The 22,089-nt window shown below is 37.2% G+C and overlaps 1 protein-coding gene across 2 annotated transcripts; it reads right to left on the bottom strand.

Moving 5' to 3' along the window:
- Positions 1-135: 135 nt before the first annotated feature.
- On the bottom strand, positions 136-19,596 carry LOC134742160 (uncharacterized). Of its 2 annotated transcripts, XM_063675131.1 has the most exons (10): positions 19,520-19,596; positions 19,239-19,425; positions 18,521-18,724; positions 16,124-16,192; positions 13,824-13,955; positions 13,285-13,491; positions 11,406-11,546; positions 8,686-9,399; positions 6,762-6,961; positions 136-5,410 (listed from the first exon to the last, which is right to left on the bottom strand). In XM_063675131.1, the coding sequence occupies exons 2-10, from the start codon at positions 19,386-19,388 to the stop codon at positions 4,783-4,785; spliced, it is 2,445 nt and encodes an 814-aa protein (XP_063531201.1). In that variant the 5' UTR covers positions 19,389-19,425; positions 19,520-19,596; the 3' UTR covers positions 136-4,782. The 2 variants fall into 2 exon arrangements, with proteins under 2 accessions (XP_063531201.1, XP_063531202.1); XM_063675132.1 differs by lacking the exon at positions 19,520-19,596 and having other exon boundaries at positions 13,285-13,485; positions 19,239-19,506.
- Positions 19,597-22,089: the final 2,493 nt, after the last annotated feature.

Genomic DNA, 22,089 nt, shown 5'->3' with positions numbered 1-22,089 from the left:
ATAATTTTTTCAATGAATGACTTTTGGTCGTACCAAATGATACTTTCCACAGTTGATGAACAAATGATTCATTCCACTGTTGAACTGATGTTGAAGCCGAAACTGACAGTTGTGCATCTCGAATAGGGCCCCTGGTCACAATGAAACGAATAGTGGACGCCCTGATCGATACCCCATGTAGCTAATTCTAAATACGGAATAGGTCGGATTCGCGGAACGAAAAGGGTCATTAAAATTCAAGCTAATATTCTACTCCGGGCCCAAATCCGCTCGCGCTTGCAACTGGTGTATATTTGATAAAAACAGTAATATTAGCGCACCTGTACATATTAATTAGAGTATTGCTTCTTTTTCTTCTGTCTTGTCAGTGTAGCTCAAAGAAAATCCGACATGACATTAAATTTGTAGTAAGTATACAACTCATCTAGAAAATAATTTTTAAGAAAAATAAACCGGCCAAGTGCAAGTCAGACTCGCGTTCCAAGGGTTCCGTACAATACACAATTTAAACAATGTATTTTTTATGTGAAATGTCTTTAAAAACCGGCCAAGTGCGAGTCGGACTCGCGTTCCAAGGGTTCCGTACACTACACAATTTAAACAATGTATTTTTTATGTGAAATGTCTTTGCCGACTCACGCTTGAGCTTGACTGCACATTTCTAATAGGTTTTCCGGTGATCTATAGGTAAAGATCTATTTTGTGCATTTTTTTCAAAAATGTTGACCCAGTAGTTTCGGAGATAAAGGGGGGGGGGGGGGGGGGGGAATGGTCATTTTTTTGCCTATTTTCTTGAATAACTTCTAAACTATTTATCTTAAAATTATAAAAAAAATATATTTGAGATTCTCACAATGAGCTCATCATTTGATATGTAACACGATATAGTTTGACAAACTTTATTTTTTCATTTACCCCCAAAAGTGGCCCCCGTGTTTAAAATTAATATGTTTCCGATACATGTCCACCTTTGGGTCACAAACTTACATATGTGTACCAAATTTCAACTGTAACCATAACAACTGTGTATGTTCAAGCGAAATAAATAAATTTAAATTGAACTTTATTCCAGTCCAGTAGTTTCGGAGAAAATAGGCTGTGACAGACGGACAGACAGACAGACAGACGAGTGATGCTATAAGGGTTCCGTTTTTTCCTTTTGAGGTACGGAACCCTAAAAACCCGTAGGGGTCGGATCTAAAACTAAGTAATTAAGTCCGACTCACACTTGACTACACATTTCTAATAGGTTTTCCTGTGATCTATAGGTAAAGAACTATTTTGTGTATGTTTTTCATAAAATTATAAAAAAACTGTATTTAAGTTTCTCACAATGAGCTCTTTCATTTGATATGTAACACGGTATAGCTTTATTTTTTAATTTTCTCATTTACCCCCCCCCCCCCCCTAAAAGTGGTTTCCATATTTGAATTTTATTTGTTTACGTTACATGTCCATCTTTGGGTCACAAACTTACATATGTATACCAAATTTCAACTTAATTGGTCTAGTAGTTTCGGACAAAATAGGCTGTGACAGACGGACAGACAGACGCACGAGTGATCCTATAAGGGTTCCGTTTTTTTTTCCTTTTGAGGCACAGAACCCTAAAAAACCGACTTCAATGGGGGGATGCCGTTGAAAGATTACTTTTTGTTGATAGTGCACTCTTCATTAGATTCCGGACAATAAAATGAAAAAGACAGCATCCTTCGATCTATGTAATTTGGTTTGGGGTCGTCAGGTGATAACCTCGCTCCACAATAATACGTCTCAAGTGTCGATGGAATTGTTTTGGTCATCGATAAAATACAATACTATTTAGCAACTGTAGTACATCGAGAGATTCAAACTGGTCCTCAAAAGACTAAGGGCGTAGGCGAACACGTTAAACTGACCTATATACATGTAAATACTGCCGAAATGCACATACATGAATAACAAAACTTCCGTGAAACTCGGACATATTAGATATTTTCAAACGGGTCACTCACGTTTTTTAAAACGATAACTCGGCTGCAAAAAGAACAATAAATTGAAAATTGCGTCGGTCCTCGTTGAAGCTCCTCGTTATAGAGCGAAACATGTCGTTTTAAACCGCGGGCCAGGAACAGATTTCCATGACCAATCGTCTCCCGGGCGAAAACTCGTATAGCGTACGTAACGTAACGGAGCGGCAGCCGACGTTCACGAGGGTTCATCATACATAGCCGTTAACCGCTATACGAGTTTTCGTCCGGGAGGTAATGGAGTGGCCAGTTTTAATATATTTTGTCGAAATGCCTTTCAAAAAAGCTTTTGCAGTAAGACCTAGAATTGTAGCGACAGTGCTAAGATTTCTGAGGCCCCTCAACACCTAAGGAGGAATAAAAATGCGGAATTCGACTTCCGAATAGACCATCCGAAAATATGAATCATAAAATAAGGACATATGTATTTTCAATGCAAATTTTCAACAACACTTTACAGTTAATTTGACATTGTGTCCGAGGCACAATTATGTTCTGAATAATTTATTGCCACGGGCAAGATTACAACAATTACTTTGGTTGACGTTTTTCAATCGTAATAATTACCTTTTTTAGGAAACAATGATAAGTTATGTGTTATGTCACTACTCTTCGCTAACGAAATTTTGCAAAACATCAAGTTTCGAAAAAACTGGCCAATATAAAAATATTCTCATTGAAACTACTGTTCTGTTTTACAAAATATGCTAAGATTGACATACATGCGCGAATGGACGAAAATCTTGTTTACAAAAATATGTCTGTATGTATTCTTTTTCCCATATTGTAATGCCTCCTATCTCGTAAAAGTCGACTTAGCTTTAATTATCCTCGTGCCGCCCAATGTGCAATACATTGTACAAATTAACACTCAGCATAAACGCCCAGACGCAAAAACTAAATTTAGTGCTAGACGCCCAGTGTACAATACGGTGCTCATTCCGCACACATATAATGACAGTTTTAAATTGTCTCATAGATTGCACATTGGGCGTTTAGCTGATCTCGCGTTTTTTTCTTGGGCGGCACGAGGTTATACAATTAAAAACCCGGTAACGATACATTTATTAAAACTACATGCGTCATCGCGACATCAACTTATCCTTAAAAATTACTAATAAAAAAAACAATACAACAATAAGATTAAAGCTTAATATTTTAAACACAGCCAACTTATTTATATTAATCAGTGACAACGTAGTTTAAGAAGCAAAGCATGTCTAAAATAAATACAACAATTGTAAAATATTGTCTTAAATTGCACACAAGCATCAAGCTAGTCGACGTAACGACCATTCGTAACAACAATGAATATTGCAACTAAAAGCATAAAATACAATTAAAAGATTAAAGCTCACAAATATTAAGAGGAAAGGGGACGGCCGCTTCTCCATAGAAAAAAACAAACGTAGGAGCATAGCTGTGATTGATATACAACAAATTGTGTCAAAATATTTTCAATAATGTTAATATCCAGGGAGGAAAGTGAGGACTACGTTTGTATGAAAAGGCGATAAAGCGCGGGTCCTCCACTTTCGTCTTAAGCATTTTACAATCCAAATACTATTAAGTCTATTAACTTGTAACGACCATTGGTAAAAACAGTGAATATTGCAACTAAAAGAATACAAAAAATAAAGCTTACATTATATTAAGCATTGCCACAAATAAAAGCATGGCTGAGAAAGCCATGTCTCTTGGTTTTATAAAAATTAAACAGTACAGCCAAACCTCTTAAACATATAAAAATACAATAAAAAATAATTTAAACAATCTAATAAAAAGCCGCATAAAAGCAAAGCAAAGCAGTCTTATTCATTTGTATATTACAGATTAAAGCAAATAATTAGTAGAAGATATTTTTGGTTCACGTTACGACACTTATTTTCATAAGGAAATGAGATTCAGTTTCAGAATTAAAAAGGAATATTCAGAACTAGTATTTCCACGTTCTAACATTCAACTGGTTCCGATAAAATCAGTAATCAAATTTTGTCTGCATTTTTTTTGTAGCTAACTAACATTTATGAACAAAGTATTGAAATGATAGAATACGAAACATTTACTATTAATACCCGAACGAAACGAATAACCCGAAAGTTCTACCCTTTCTAATTACATTTAAATAAATGCCAGCTTACAAGCTATTCAAAACCATTGTTGCCCTAAAATACAATGAACAATTATCACATATAAATAATACTGATTTACAGTTATTTGTACTCTATTTTGGCACATATTATAATAAACACAACCTTCATTTAGCCAGACGATAGAAAGTTACAATCCAGTCCTAAATTCAAAGAATACCGTAAAAATAACTGTATTATTTTATGGCATTTCCAACCACAAGGATTTATTCTTCGACTTAGCACTTAATTATAGCTCACCACATGCTGATTTAGCTTACTAATAATAGACTTCAGTATTACACAACTAAGCGATCGGGTAACTTAAGAGGTAGTTAAATAAATATAAATCCAATTAAACATGTCTCGAATTACAAGTGTTCACTCGCACTAAGTGGTTTTCCAAATGATTTAATCAATATAATTTTGACCATGATACATTAAGAATTACTCTACATACACTGAAATAGCTTTGTAATTTTGAACCCTATTATGTCTCGTTTTTACGCCACGACAATTTTAAGCTTTAACACTTAGTGAAACAGCAATGTATTAATAAATAGTTACCTTAATAGTTACTACATATTGAGATCATGAATTCGAGAATGATTAGTTACTTGGGAATGTTGAAATCTAAGCTAATTTTAATTTTTTTTTCCTTGGGCGTTCTCGGCGTTCGACGCGAGCAAAGCGGACAGTGTGGCGTGAGTGGCACTCAAAGTGCCCGACGTGGGACTCGTTATGTTCGAAGTAGGATTAATGATGGCGTTGCTTAAGATCGTGCTGCCCGAGCTTACGATGGTCACATTAGGCGGTGGGGTAGACCCGTTAGCGAAACCCGTAGACAGCACCTTTTGTGTGTTATGCATCATGAAAGATTTAGCGGCGCCGGCACTTCCCAGAGTGAGGACTTTCTTGAGCATGACCGAAGAGTTACACGCGTTGTCGATCATGTCTTTAGTAGTGGAAATATTGTCGAAGTCTCCAGAGCTCGCTGTTACTACGGTGCTTATTTTAGAAGTAGTTTGCACTGCCGGTTTGACTGTGGTGACGTTGAACGACATGGCAGAGGTGACCGCTGTACGGTTGAGAATGTTGCGAGAAACGATGGCGTTATGTAAGATGTTACCAGTGGGGAATGATTTGGAAGAAACGTTGACGTACTGGACTGGAGTGGCGTTAGTAGTTCGAGTTCCGAAGCCGATGATAGCGCTGGCGGTGCCTTGAGACATTACGGTGCTGAATGTGCCGGTTTTTGTGTTGATCGGGATTCTGAAATGTAACGTAAGGATTAGATGAAACACATTTTTCCAAAGACGTTATCTGACGCGCGTGACTGCAGCCCAATATGAACCGTCGTGCATTCTGACAAGGTTCAAGATGACGCGCCGCACACGATAAGACGTGGCGTTCAAAGGGTGAATGCACTTATTTAAGGTCGGCACAGATGAAAGTTCTCTCAGACAAGACGTAAAAAACCGGTCAAGTGCGAGTCGGACTCGCGCACGAAGGGTTCCGTACCATTACGGAAAAAAACAGCAAAAAAATCACGTTTGTTGTATGGGAGCCCCATTTAAATATTTATATTATTCTGTTTTTAGTATTTGTTGTTATAGCGGCAACAGAAATACATCATCTGTGAAAATTTCAACTGTCTAGCTATCACGGTTCATGAGATACAGCCTGGTGACAGACAGACGGACGGACAGACGGACAGCGGAGTCATAGTAATAGGTTCCCGTTTTTACCCTTTGGGTACGGAACCCTAAAAATGACATGCAAAGTGCCTCTTCTACGTCTTTGCCATCAATGTAAATCAATAAAACAACGTCATCGTGATGAAAACACATCACATTATATACTGACACCCTGTACAATAAACTTATGCTTACACCGTTCATAAATTATTGGTCCATTCCTGTATTGCACAACCACCTTAAGAAGTGTATAATTTAAATTGTATTCACTCGGACATTGCAATTAATCGTCTGCCATAGTGTTATAGGCCAATGTAGGTTTCTGTATTTTCTGCCAAAGCAACGTATTACTTTTAGGAGAGCTGTTTTTATAGTTGTTCCCCAAATTCTATTCTGTGTGATAGATTTAGATTAGTAAAGGTATGGGTAATGGCTTCTATATGTAATGTCTTGTATTGATCCTAATCAGCCCACTACAAAGCATGGAACTTTCATTAGTTTCGTTGTACAAGAGGTTTTGGGCTATACTCGGTGGATAAAAAATATGTGCATTCCTTTTGCCAGGGAGGTTTTGGGATTATACTGAGCAACTTTTACTATGGGACCAACCCCAAAATCGCGAAAAAAAAATTTGGGCGTTTCATACATTTTGGCTGGTCCATTTTCTATGGGAGGGTAAATTTTTTTTTACGATTTCGTGGTTGATCCCATACTCCCATAGTAAAAGTTGCTCAGTATAATCCCAAAACCTCCCTGGCAACGGGAATGCATTTATTTTTTAGCCAACCTGTATACAGTTCTCACGCTAAACCAGTGTGGATTGGGGACTTCATACGTGAATTTCTTCCCAGTTGATAGTCTTACATTAGGGATGTGAATGCAGACCTACATGCTAATAATATCTGAGCAATGATATATATACTGACCCGCGGAGCACCTGCGACTGCGGTAGGCCCTGGATGGTGACGGACGGCAGATGGTGCACGGTGCGCTGCGGCACGCTGGTGTAGTAGTGCACGGTGGAGCCCGTGATGCGCGGCGCCTGGATGTGCGCCACGGGCACGCTGTGGATCATGCCGCTCGTTGTAGACGCCACGGTGATGCATTTTGTTTGGTTGCTGGAATACTGGGGGAATAAAGGTGGGATTATCCTTGTGTTCTTATTGAATACTTCAATGTAGGCAGAGTAGGTCAACTAGCGTCTAGCGACCTTCACCAAGGGGGAGTTTTGTCCGAAGGGTTTCAAGTTCTGGCGGTTCCGCGGCCGGCTCCCTGCGGGGTTACGTAACGTGAGTCATCGCAACCATAATGTGTTTTAAGTATTAAGATATATTTTTATAATATGTATGTTAGTTTTAAGGTCAAATCATAGGCCACTATAGTTGCCTGAAATAAAGTAAAATAAAGATTTCATTCATTCATCTCAAAATTTTATCTCCGACCGATACACTGTCGTATAGGGCGCTACCGTTTGTAAACCACCACATCACTACTCACACCTCTGCCTCACCCCGCATGTAATACGGTGAGTGATGTTTTAAAATCAGTACAGGAAACAATTTGACGAGGCTTCTAATGTCTCTGATTGCGTGGTAGACTGATTAGTCTATGTATAGGAGATTTCCTATAGACTCCAATAGCAGTATAAATTTACAGTGGATTATTATTAAACCTGTATTCATCACAATAGAAAAGTATTTTCTGATAAAATCGGAAATAGTGTGGTCATAATAATAGAGTGAGCGGATTTAGTCGAATAATGATCTTATACCCCATGCCCCATGCCCATGCCCCATCTTACAAAACAAGTTCTTATCATAGACCTAGCATTACATAGATGCGGCCTACCGCGTGTGCCCGTAAGGGTTAGACATAGATGACGTCATAAACGTGAGGATACCATATTGGTAAAAATTACCCCAATATTTGATATCACGTTGGGGCGATTACCCTGGAGGCAAAGTTTGACGGTATTAAAATTGTTGAATAAAACGTCAATGGGCCGTTCTTTTTAGGCGTATGAACAATGAAATACCTCCTATAAATCGCGCAGGTGGTACAAAACTAAACATGATTAGTAAATAAAACGTAAAATAAAATGTATTATGAGTTTTAATTTTATGAAATCACAAATCACAATCAGATTATTCACACCAATTAATGTACACCACATTTAATCTTCACAACATTTGTTTATTTTATTTTTTGGAATTAGAAATACGAAAAAACTTCGAGGTCAAAATTACCCATAAAATTATGATATTTTCATCTGGTATCCCTAACATGATTGTTATGCAGCTAAATTAAGAAGAAGATTAAAAACGGCTGACCTTAGACTCGTCTGAGTAGCTGACATATTACCACAAACAACCTACGTAATTTGGGCGGATAATTTTACAAATAATGTTTTGTTAATTTGCGTAAATAATTGTGATATTTTTATTGAAATCGTTTGATTCTACATTGCTTTGAGTGTAACGTAATTTTACGATGTTATTCTCACATATTGCGTTAAGAGGAAGGTGTAAAAAACCGTACTTACGTGTGAAAGGTTACGTAGTGAAACTATGACAAAGACAAAAAGTAATATATTGCTCTCTGTCACTACTACTGATAGAAACATAAGACTATCCCGTTCGGTCATTTCGCCCCACCCCTCATGACCGATCCATGTTATACTAGATTCATGGTTCTTATTAAAGAACCTGTTTAAGGTTATAGATAGTAAACTGTCATTGGAAACTGTTTTCAGTTTAAACAACATACCAAAATACAAACGTGAAATGATAATATGACATAAGTATTGGTAAAAATACCTAAATTTAGAATTAGTAAGTTTAAAACACTTACGTTGCTGGTATTCAAAGTGGGCCCCAAATCAAACTCGTCTCCCACAAGAGTGATAGTATCCGGATTGGCACCCGTCAACTTTTCAATAGTTTTCCTGGCGTCCGCGTCGCTCTCAATATTACCCAGATTTCTGCTAAGAAACTCAATATCAGACTCCAGCAGACCATCAACCAGATGATTCTGATCATCATCTTGCTTGCACAGAGCAAAATCTTCTTTCTCCAGTTTCATATCGTCTACATTTATTCCGTCAATGTCATCCATGTTTTCAACTTTGATATCCACATCTAAATCTTCCACCTTAATCCCGTCTACTTTCATTTCGTCTAGATCTTCAACTTTGATTCCATCAACTTTGATATCTTCAATGTCTTCTACTTTGATATCAGCTAAATCGGTATCATCTTTGTTAGTTGGTACGTCAGCGAAGTCTCTAGTATTATCGGTGTAGCGTGATGCATCGAAAGAGTCGTATGTGTCTTGATCGGGTTCCAGTTTGACTTCTGATTTAAACTTGGGGTCATCATTGCTGGTGGAGGGTTGTGGACTGTCTGGATTACTAATGTCTCCACTGAGGGCCCGTTTCATTACGTATGCTTTTATTTTTCTGAGCATGAACGGTGGCACTTTGAAGCCCGTTAGTTCGCCGAGCATTGGTAAAGAGTTGTGGCGGTAGGCCTCGCTGTTTGCTAGTTCTTCTATGTCTTCGAGTACCTATGACAACATATTACAAGTTGGAATGATTACATAGTTTTATTTGAAAACAATTTTGGAAATTACTCAACAGGTCATAGCAGGCAAGACAATAACTATTTAACCCTTTGAACGCTACGCTTATCGTGCGCGGTGCCGGTGCGTCATCGTGAACCTTGTCTGAATGTAAGAAGGTTCATATTCAGTGATCGGAATAGGCAGAGTATAAATACCTAAACTTGGTAGAACAAAGTCATAAAGTGGAGACTGCCTTGCGATAACATTTTTTTCCGGAACTAAAGTCCCGGAAACGTACGAAGTAAATAATATTGTTATAAATACGGTAAAAAACAATGCATTCCTCGTTTTTGTTCAATACAAGCAATAGGCGTAAAATAAAATAACCAATTTGTTTCTGCAACTTTCCATATATATTTCTTAAATCTAAATACACACATATTGTCAATTAAATATTAGTTGCGAATATGATCCTGATTCTGACGACATATACTTAGATTTAAGAAATATACATAATCATTATTATTATTTTTTAATGTTATAAGCTTTATTGAAAAGATGATAAATAAAATTTACATTAATTGTATAAAACAATCATTGTACGTCGCGAGACATATTACAGAGAACAATAATATTTTATACAATCGTGATATAATAGAGAGCTTTTCAGTCGAGTACCGTGTTTAAGCAACGAAGCTTGCTGAGTTGCTTAAGTTAAGGTACGAGATTGAAAAGCTTGATTATATCACTATTGTATACAATACTTTTTCTACGAGACAAAAAAAATAATACTTTCAACTAGTAGAATCATATACTTAGGTAAACAAACCAAAAGAAGTGCCATAGACTATCCAACGTTGAAAAATAGTATTTTATACAATCGTGATATAATAGAGAGCTTTTCAGTCGAGTACCGTGTTTAAGCAACGAAGCTTGCTGAGTTGCTTAAGTTAAGGTACGAGATTGAAAAGCTTGATTATATCACTATTGTATACAATACTTTTTCTACGAGACAAAAAAGTAATACTTTCAACTAGTAGAATCATATAAGTAAACAAACCAAAAGTGTACAACTAAGATACGCGAGCTGCCGCAGCCCGCGATACCTCGCGCCCCGGCCGCCGGGCAAGCAAGCTTCGTTGCTTAAACACGACTGAAAAGCTCTCTATTATATCACGATTGTATAAAATACTATTGTTCTCTGTAATATGTCTCGCGACGTACAATGATTGTTTTATACAATTAATGTAAATTTTATTTATCATCTTTTCAATAAAGCTTATAACATTAAAAAATAATAATAATGATTATGTATATTTCTTAAATCTAAGTATATGTCGTCAGAATCAGGATCATATTCGCAACTAATATTTAATTGACAATATGTGTGTATTTAGATTTAAGAAATATATATGGAAAGTTGCAGAAACAAATTGGTTATTTTATTTTACGCCTATTGCTTGTATTGAACAAAAACGAGGAATGCATTGTTTTTTACCGTATTTATAACAATATTATTTACTTCGTACGTTTCCGGGACTTTAGTTCCGGAAAAAAATGTTATCGCAAGGCAGTCTCCACTTTATGACTTTGTTCTACCAAGTTTAGGTATTTATACTCTGCCTATTCCGATCACTGTTCATATTTATAATTGCTCAAGAAAATCTTGTCAGTAGAAAAAGGCGGCAAATTTAAAAAATGTAGGCGCGAAGGGATATCGTCCCATAGAAAATTTGAATTTCGCTCCTTTTTCTACTGACAAGATCGCTTGACCAACTATAGGTAGCGCGTCAGTTGACGACTTTGCCGGTCAAGGTTAATAATAAGAAGCATAGAATATAACCTGCACGTCTGTCACGTCTTGCCGCAATTGGCGCAGCTCCATATGTCAAGTCGCCCTGGATGTACGAAGTCGCGCCTTGTTTCAAGATATTCCAGTAAGTAAGTTTTCACTACGTCGTGCGTTAGCGTCGCTTGTATTAGCCAGTAGCAATAGTGAGTTTCCTTACCATGATATAGGTTTTGCCGCCGACGGCGTTGACCAGGTTGTGGCTGGCGATCCACTCCTTGTCGGAGCTGTCCGCCGGGTAGCGCAGCAAACCCGCGTGGCAGGTATAAAGCCGACCCCGACAGTTGCCCAACCCTAGAACCTGCAAACACAAGCGATTATTTAGTAATTTCTTTGCGTAACAGGTTTATTTGGTAGTCTGCTGATTGGTTCTCTTTTCATTGAAAGTTAACTCTGAGCGCCACGCTTATCGTTTATGGTGCGTCATCGTAAACACAAACCTAATAAATTCCATTTACACCTTGAGCGCTAAGTTAAGTTTACTTTAAAGGATGGAAGCGGTGATAACACACAAAAGTCCCACTTTCATTTCAATACAAGTATCTAAAACTGGATACTGCAGACTAAATATATCTCAATGTTAGAGTGGTACTTCACAGTTTGAGCAACACTATGAAATGGAGAGCTCTTGTTAGATAGCAAAACGTTAAGTACACACTTGCAAAAGTGGAGAAATAGCCTGGGAGAGTAGAGATAATTCCTTGAGGTTCGGATAATGACCCTAAACCCACAGATTATGTTTGGTTACCAAATCACATGCTAGACCTAGCTAGAGTTCTAGTAGATACTAAACATTTGAACTTAGTAAAATCTAGAATCATGCTTTTTAATCGTTGTGTTTATGGACAAAGAGGCATGCCTGTTGCATATGAAGCTCTACAGTTGATTCATGAGTTTATTTGTAATGATAGAGTTGTTAAAATACAGTGGATTCCTTCCCACGTAGGGTTAGTAGGAAACGAGGCAGTAGATAAGCTTGCTAAAACCGCTGTAATGGATGGCTCTGTACTCGCATCTATACCATATTCAAGTGAAGTAATTCCCAGAATTAAAAAAAGATGTTTACAGAAATGGGAATACCATTTTAGAGAACAAGCTTTATCAAAGGGTGTTGGAATCTGGTACAGAACAATTCAAGATAGACCCTTGTGGATACCCTGGTTTGATTCTGCCAACCTCTCTAGAAAAGTGTTAGTCTCAGCTTTCCGAGTCCGGTCCGGACACATCCTTACAAACAAATTTCTGTGCATGATGGGTGTTAAATCGTCACCACTGTGTGCAAACTGTCAGAAGACTGATGACTTGTCTCACGTGTTGTTGGAATGCGTCCGGAATTCGGACTCGAGAAAAAGAATTTTTGGTAGTCTGGGCTCCATGCACAATGGACAGATCAATTGTTGGTTGGCAGAGCCTATATCGGACAAAGCAATCTGTGTTTATCACTTTATTGACCTCTCCCTTGAGTAGGGAACTATGATAGCACCCATGAGGCTGACATGTTCACCTAGAGTGTCCAAAGCCTCCATAAAAACCAGATAAAAAAAAATAGAAAAAAAGATACTTTCCAAAGGCCCCGATTTATTTATGTGATTTTTGTTTAGTTTCTCGCTTTAGATTGCATCAAGAATTCCGAATCGCGCTGACATGATTTGGGATTAGGGCCCAGAAACATTTTTAAGATACTTCTCCAACAAATAGATATTGTGACAACAAACATAACTAACGAATAATAGCAATAATGGTACATTCACATACTTACTTATAAATGGGTTATTCCCACTAGTTACCACCAAGTTGTTACCAGTGGTATAGGTATTATTAGTGGGTTTTTTTTTCTTAGTAGTTACCACAAACTCAGTTTGGTTCGGTATGGTGGTAACTACTGGGATTTTTTTTCCCAGTAGTTACCACTGGTAAAAGATGGGAAAAATATTCCCAAGAGTTACCACTGGTAAAAGATGGGAAAAATATTTCCAGTAGTTACCACTGGTAACTTGGTGGTAACTAGTGGGAATAACCCTCATAAATCTGCTATTTACCTTGTGTGCATGAGACCCCATAATAAACAGTGTTTCTTGCGTCAGCCGGTTCGGGTTCCATTTCTCAGGGTCCCTGTAGGTCGACAGCGGTAGGGGCGACGAAGACCTGCTGTCTGAAGTTTCTTCTTGCTTAATCTTCCGTCGTTTGAAGCATGCGTCGAAATCGGCCTCGGACTCCTTGCGTTTAGTATGCGAGGGACTCTGTAACTGTTTTTAAATCAATCAAGTTAAGCTTTAGGTTTTAAGTTTAAGTTTAAATCAGTGTATTTTTTTTTTAATTATAACCTAACCATATTTTTGGTGGCATTGTTATGGTTCTTCAAGTCACTGAAAACAACATTTGCGGCTCTCTGAGATTCCGCTAAGATGATAATCCTCCTAGCGATGTCCCGACATCTGTTACTGGCAACCTAATCCCAAGAATTGACATAGGCACTAGTTTTAGTTTTAGTGCCATTTGACCTACCAACCCAGAAGGGAAACTAGGCCAGATTAGGACTAGTCCGTTTTCCTCACAATTTTTCTTCAAGAAATCGTACATTAGTTTGTTTAATCTTGGTGTCTGCACTGTTGGAGTCATCGCTGTTGTCGGAAGGCGACGGCGCCGGCTTGGCGGGCGTGGTGTACAGCAGGCGCGTGGCGTCCAGCATGGCTCGGCAAATGGCTCGCACCTGAGAAGGAAATATACATTATGAAAGCATTTTATTTCGGATACAAATAATCCATATTATGTTAGTAGTAACTTATGTTAGGTGTGTTAGTAGAAAGTATAATTATAATTACAATTGACTCATTGTCATTGAGATCAAGAGGAAATGAGACGGCCGCTTCTCCATACAAACGTAGTCCAAATTTTCCTCTCTGGATATTAACATTATGGAAAATATTTTTACATAATTTGATGTAGATATATTAACCACTATGCCCCTACATTTGACTTTTTTCGATTTTTTGATTATTGTAAAAATTAGGAGCGAAAAACAGATTTCATACAAATTGTTAAATGCTCCTAACTCTTCTTCTTCTTCTACTTTGTGTTAGGGGCTATATAAGGCTCCAAAGCCTATGTATCACTGCGACCATCCCTGATCTATTGTGATCGCCACCTACTACTACAACTCTCCATCCAAACCTGCAACTTCAAACAGCTGCAGGATCTTTTTGATCTCGAGAGACTTTAACTCCTCCGGGAATATGTAGGATTAAGACGCGAGTACGCATTAGGCAAGGGCACTCTGTGTGTCTCCTCTGCCTCCATACAGAGTCTGCACCGCCCCATGTCACGTTTCCCCATAGTGTGCATGTGCTTATTTAGGCCGCAGTGCCCGGTAAGCACCCATACCAAGTTGCGCATTTGGTTCCTAGACAGCGCTAAGGCGTTCGAAGACGCCGTTTTGCTGAAGGCTTTGATAAGCGCTTTGGAAACCATTCCAAACCTAGAATGGTCCTAATTCTTATAATAATTTAAAAATTCGAAAAAAAAACAAAGTGTGGTTGATATACAACAAACTGTGTCAAAATATTTTCAATAATGTTAATATCCAGAGAGGAATATGAGGACTATGTTTGTATGAAATACTTTTGTCTTAACTTTACACTTAATACTTAAAACTTATGTTAGGTGCATTGGGGTAAATTCGAAATAGAGTAGGGATAGTTGGAGGAAGAAGCCCTTTATGATCTAGCAATGCCTTACATAGACATATTACCAAAACATAAATTACTACCTGGTTTCATATAAATTTGTGTTTTAACAAATTTAACTATTAACCATTTGCAAAATCTCAATCATTAAAAAAATATTGGTGAAAATTGATTAACTGAAATAATAATTGAACACCAATACACACAAACACCTTATAACAAGTATAGCACACTTCTGTTTGCAAAGAGGGCTAAAAAGGCAACAGAAATAACATGAATACTTGCTTTATTTGAATAGACTAGGATGCAATCTATGCTATCAGTATCAGTAATAAAAGATTACATTAGCAGTAAAAGCTGACTTAATTATACGTTACCATTTACTAGCCAGTCTATGCCAGTGCTGCTACACAATGCAATGTTGCTACAAGTAAGAATTTATTTTATTTTATATAGGTATATGTGATACCGGCCAAGTGCGAGTCGGACTCGCGCACGAAGGGTTCCGTACCGTTACGAAAAAAACGTCAAAAAAATCACGTTTGTTGTATAGAAGCCCCACTTAAATATTAATTTTATTCTGTTTTTAGTATATGTGGTGTCTAGCTATCACGGTTCATGAGATACAGTCTGGTGACAGACAGGCGGACAGACAGACAGACAGACGTACAGATGGACTGTGGAGTCTTAGTAATAGGGTCCCGTTTTTACCCTTTGGGTACGGAACCCTAAAAAGCAAGAAACAGTTTGATACAAAAGGGGTACGTAAAGTTTATTCTGTGATTAGTAGCCAGTTAGCGTAGCAAAAAGTTAATCAAAATACAATCTTCAAAACTAATTTTCCGTTATTATTGTATGATACTATCCGTAAACTTTCAATAAAATGTACATCAAAATTATTCAGGAAAATGGGTGTCTTCCCTGTGGACAACATTATAGTTAACAATTTAAGTATACATTTTACTAAGTAGTATTAGTTTTTAACTTTCATGAAACGGTTTTGAAGAAATAGAAGGTTTAAAATATGTCGATAAAGTTTCAGCAAGAAAATTATTTATTTCATGATGTCCACCGAAATCATAGTTGTAAAACTAAGGCATATACCTGTAATATCCCACTAACTAGTAATAATATTTTAATATCATCAATAGTAATTTTATTCAGTACATTATCATATCATCAACTTATCACTAACCTGATCTTCACTAACGGACTCATCTCCCAAGTTCAGCCTAATATTGTTTACTGCAGGTACAAAGAATTTCTGAAAGATACAATAAAAACATTACTCATTTAACACACTCACTGCAGCACTGGGGCAAAAGACCTGATACAAAGTATGGTTATTTACTAATTGCTGCAGCATATGTTGATACTGTTTGAAAGACATTAAATGTATAATTATCTTTCTGTTTATAAAAATAAAAAAATAAATAAAAAAGCCTTTTATTTCTGGGTTGAAACTTAATCTAAATTTTTCTAAATGTCTAATATCTAATGATCACTCCAGAACCCTCCTAAGAGGTATAGGCCTCTTCCAGAATCTGCCACTTTCTTCGGTCTTGGGCCTCCCATATCCAGTTGGCCCCCACTGTTTTAATTATGTCGTCCGACCATCGTGCCAATGGCCGTCTTCTCTTCCTCTTTCCGTCTGGACCTTTCCAGGCCGTTGTGTGAAAAGTCCACCTCTCGTCTTGGAGTCTGGCAACATGGCCAGCCCATCTCCATTTTTGTTTCTGGGCCTGGCTTCGTGCGTCTATAAGCTTAGTTTTTTCTCGGATTATGGAATGTCTGATCTTGTAAATTTTTCTTATTTTAAGTATACTCCGTTCCATGCCCCTTTGGCATGAAACTATCGTCCTTTTGGCCTTTGAAGTGAATTTCCATGTTTGGCATGCATAGATCATTGTTGGGAGTATGCACATATCCATTACCTTCTTCTTAAGCTTGATAGGTAGGTCGCTTTTTAGGGTTTCTTTTAGACTCCAGTACTTATTCCAGGTGTTTTTAGTTCTTCTCTTAATTTCCTGTTCGTTTGCATTTGGGTTGAAGCTTACTTGTTTTCCCAGGTATATGTCGGTAGGTATTGGTCGACATACTCTATATTTTCATTTTTTATAGTTATCTGATTTTTGTTGCTATTTGACATAACTTTAGTTTTGCTATAATTCATTTCAAGTCCAACTTTTTTGCTCTCTATGTTCAATGTGTTCATCATATATTCTAAGTCTTTACTACTTCTTGCAAACAGGGCCAGATCATCCGCAAATCTTAGATGTGTCAGGTTTTTTCCTCCAATATTTATGCCAAGTGATTTCCAATCTAGCTGTCTGAAAACTGATTCTAGCACGGCTATAAAAATTCTTGGGGATAGTGGGTCTCCCTGCCTTACCCCTCTCTTAATGGGAAATGATGGGCCAATTTTGTCAAGTTGTATTTTGCTGGTACTATTCATGTAAATGTTTTTAATTACTGTTATGTAGGTGTTGTGAACTTGTTGGTTTTCTAGTGTTTCCCAAATGGCTGAATGTAGTATTGTGTCAAAAGCCTTCTTGTAATCAATATAGGCTATATAAAGTGGTGTGTTGAATTCTTGGTGTTTTTCTATGATTTGTTCCAACGAGTGTATGTGGTCTACTGTTGAAAAACCCCGTCTGAAGCCCGCTTGTTCAAGTGGTTGGTGTCTATCTAGGATGGTGCTTATTCTTTTTTCTATAACTGATGAAAAGAGTTTGTATAGGATGGGCATTAAACTTATCGGTCTATAATTGTTAACATCGTTAGGATTCCCTTTTTTGTAAAGCAGTATTATGTTTGATTCTGACCATTGACTTGGAATCTCTGTAGTTTTCAATATAAGGTTAAATAAGAATGTCAGTGGAGTACACAGGAGAGACTCTGCGGCTTTTATGGCTTCGTTGCTCAGGTTGTCTGGGCCTGGGCTTTTGTCAAGTTTCAGAAGTTGGATGGCCTTTGATACTTCGTTCTTCGTGATATTTTCTAATTCATCTTGTTGTTGTATGTTGTTGTTTTGCAGAGATGTATGATCTTGGATTGTACTTATATTTGTGTTCTCATATTCTTTTGTGTTATATAAATCTTTGTAGAATGCTGTGGCTACGTCCAAGACTTCTTTGCGGTTATGAGCTGTTGTTTGTTGGTTTGCTAAACTTTTAATCCAGGTTTTGTGTGTTTGTAATTGTTTATAAGCCTTTTTTAAGCTGCTTGTTTGGGTGAGATGCTTTTCTAGTATTCTAAGTTTATAGTTCTTGTAGTCGTTTTTGATACATTTATTTGTTATTTTGTATAACGCCCTAAGCTCGTTTTTCATGGACCGTGATTTTGGTTTCGTTTTTTGTAATTGCTGTCTGCGGGACAACAGTGCATTTGTTCGTTCTGATAGAACCAGGTTTTCTTGAGATTCTTGACTTTCTGTTTATAACCAGACATATATACTACTAGTTCTTTGACCCTTCCAATCTCATTTAACAGACTTAACACCCAACTTAAGTTATTTTTAATTTACCCTTGACAGCATTCGACATTAACCATTAGGTGGTGTAAATAGTTATCAATTAATTGAATAACTTACTTCCAAATACTTTTTTATCACTTGATCAATTTCCCTGGTCACCGCTGACTGTATGGTTTGCCGCAACATATCCAAAGATTTGTTGGCGCTGGCCCGGAACTCGGCTATGGGCCTTGAATGGGGCTGCACTGGGCCAGGCAGGCTGAATCGGCGATGCATGGCTGCTAGTGTGTTAATGGCTATTTGCCGTGTAATTGGCTGCTTCTGTGAAATAAAAACTACTTATTTGACTACTACATTACTGCAATTAGGATATTTGCACTATGTTTAGGCTTTTTAATGTCAATTATTGAAAAGCATTTTTTATCTAGAGATATAGAATGTAGAACTGTGTAGTCTGAACAAATAAAACATAATAGTAGTAGTAGTAGTAGTAGTAGTAGTAGTAGTAAATCACTTTATTGTACAAAACAAAAATTGATAACATGAAATTCATATAAATTTAGGTACAAAGGCGAGCTTATCCCTATAAGGGATTTCTTCCAGCTACAATATTTACGTCGTCAAACTTAATAATGGAAACAAACGATAAACATTTTTTTTTTATATGAACACAATTTGATGGACAAGTCAAGAACTAGATTTAATAATTTTATCACATCTTTGCAGTCACTTAATTATCAAAATATTCACGATCTAAATTACTTAGTGAATTTAGTCAATTGATTTTCGAATTCTTAGAAGATTCTTAGAAATCTAAACTCAAAACATGACTTACCGTTTGCATGGTGCATGTAGTGTTTGGACGAACAGTCAACGTTTTAGTAGGAGCTTGGAAACTCCATGAAACAGTGGCCGTATTTTGAGTCTGGCTTTCAGAAGCAGACGCCGTTGTTTCAGTGTTATTCCAATTCTTTTGAATCACCATTTCGTATGTAAATTAATCACGACTCTTTACAAATTATCTGCAATAAGAAGTTGGTAACATAACATTATGGGTTTAATTTATAAACATACTACATTTTATAATTTAATCTAATTATAAATAAAAACAATTACGCTTAAATGAAAAATATACGGCACTCCACTTTGCTTGCTCCATCTTCAGAAATATCAATCAATCGTTTGAATCGTTGGTAGTGATCACAGTAGTGATGTAGTGATGGATATCAATATGACAAATGTAGGACTATAATTGTACCGTAATGATGAATCTGGTACAAAAATTACGGTTTAAAAACGATACAGTTTTTTTTATTATTTAATATCTATATTTTCATTTAAGCGCTTCATTGCACCTTTTGTGTTATAATAGCACTATTTATTTAGTAAATTTCTTCTAACACGATTGGACATGAGCGGGAATAAGTTAAATAAATATTGTTAAAAAATGCGCACATTTGATAGCCATGTATAAATCACTTCTATAATAAATGTTTGGGAAATTAATGCCTTTAGTGGTACGTCAGGTACATACGTGTACCGCAACATGAACCATAAACATTTACAATAAGGGCCGCGATTTGCGCATGAGTGTGGGGGACCTTTATACAAACCCAAACTTAATAATGTTACCAGATGTAAATATTATCATAGGTACTATCAGTGGCCACGGATGTAGATTTCGGGTGGAGTACACGGGCCAAAAAGTGTGTCCACATGAGAAGTCAAAGTGGGCGGTTGCATCTCTTTCTAATTAGGGTGACCATATGTGGGATATTAGGATAAGTTGGAATGTATTCAGAAAGGAATTCACCTATTCAGAAAGGGCCTTTTTCTTCCCTGCTAGGAGCTAATTTATACGAACCAAGTACCTACTTAAAAATCTTATATTAACTAAAATTATAGGTTTTTTTTTTTCAAAATCCCGCGGGAACAAAATAGATCTTTGTCCTTTAGTACACCTGCATGAAATAAAATATTTTTGACCAAGTGGGATTAAAAATCACGAAATGTCATGATAAATTAGGTGTGATAAGTTAAATATAAGATTTAACTTTGGATTTAAATTTTGGCAATGATATATAGCTCTCATTACGTCAACCAAATAATTAAACAAGCCGAAATAAAGATATACTTATTTAGGTAAACTTATTTTTACATTAAGTAAGTACGTAGGTAATAAGAAATCTGTAAGACCGATTCACATCGTGCCGACATCATAGTCATCCTAATGAGTTTGACAATGTTGTCTTGTATTTTTATCGTAAACTTGAATAGTTGAGGCTTACCTTTGAAACGATATACCACAATCAGCAAAACTTTTACTCCTGCAACCTTTCACACAACGTCTTTTACCCATTTTATACTATATTTCGCAAATAAATCCTGAGTGCCGCCTTCACGTATTTTGAAAATTTCTTTATCAAGTTGGGGATACCAATTAATATTCAAAGTTACTACAATGTATACCATATTAAAATTAATATATTTTTTGATGTGCACATGCTTGGTTAAATCAGTTAATATATATATAGTATTGACATCATAATTATTTACAAATTACGTAAAAGATATCAGAACCGTACTGTGAATATAGCACTTAAATAATATAAGAAGGTATTTAATTTTAGTAGTTATTGATATAAATACTACCAAAATGGTATATTTTAACATTGGCAACATGTGCGAGTGGGACACCGCGACCCTCTTTTGATATCTCATGTGGACCGTTTTCTCTAGTCTGGTACGAACACCTTTCTGGCTCGGTGGTAAGGTTCAATTTAGTATGACAAAAAAAGTGACAGCTCGCTCCAGTTTAGGGTATAACTTCATGTCAGTGGCATGGTCATCTGTGGCGTTTAATAAAGGTCCTGAAAGCCGAAATTCGCAAATTGCGGGGATCTTTCTCTTTTACTCTGTAATTAGAGTGACAAAGAAAAATGCCCGCAATTTGTGAACTTCGATTTTCGCTGTTTTAGCCCTGTCATCATCATCATATCAGCCCTTTATCGCCCACTGCTGAGCATAGGCCTCTCTTCCAGTACGCCACTTGTCCCGATCCTGAGCTAATCTCATCCAGAAGTGACCCACAATCTTCCGGATGTCGTCCACCCAACGAGCCGATGGACGCCAGGGGCTTCTTTCATTCGAAAGCGGCCACCATTCCGTTAACATTTTAGTCCACCTGCCATCACTCTGCCTAACAACATGTCCCGCCCAACTCCATTTTAGTTTGGTAATGGCGCAATCAACGTCTTGCACCTTGGTGCGTCGACGGATCTCGACATTCCTTACTCGATCTTGAAGCTTGATACCGAGCATGGCGCGCTCCATGTCTCTCTGTGCTACGCGGATTTTATGCACAGCCTCCTTAGTGAGCATCCATGTCTCGGCACCGTATGTCATGGTGGGCAGGACACATTGGTTGAAGAGGCGAGTGGCATTGTGGAATGTTAACAGGTTTCAGGATGTCCGCTAATTAATTAAATGCCGCCCAACCCAGCTGGATTCTCCTGGAGATCTCCTTCTGCTGCTGTGCTTTGTCAAATGATAGAATATGTCCAAGATACAAGTATTGCTCGACCACCTCTAGCATTTCGTTCCCAACCTTAATGATTGGAATCAAATTACCGGGGATGAATAGAATAGAATAGAATAGAATAGAATAGAATAATATAGAATAGAAT

The sequence above is a fragment of the Cydia strobilella genome, chromosome 6 (assembly GCF_947568885.1).
Source record: "Cydia strobilella chromosome 6, ilCydStro3.1, whole genome shotgun sequence".
In the NCBI taxonomy this organism is placed as follows: Eukaryota; Metazoa; Arthropoda; class Insecta; order Lepidoptera; family Tortricidae; genus Cydia; species Cydia strobilella.
This window is presented reverse-complemented; position numbering and strand designations above follow the sequence as displayed.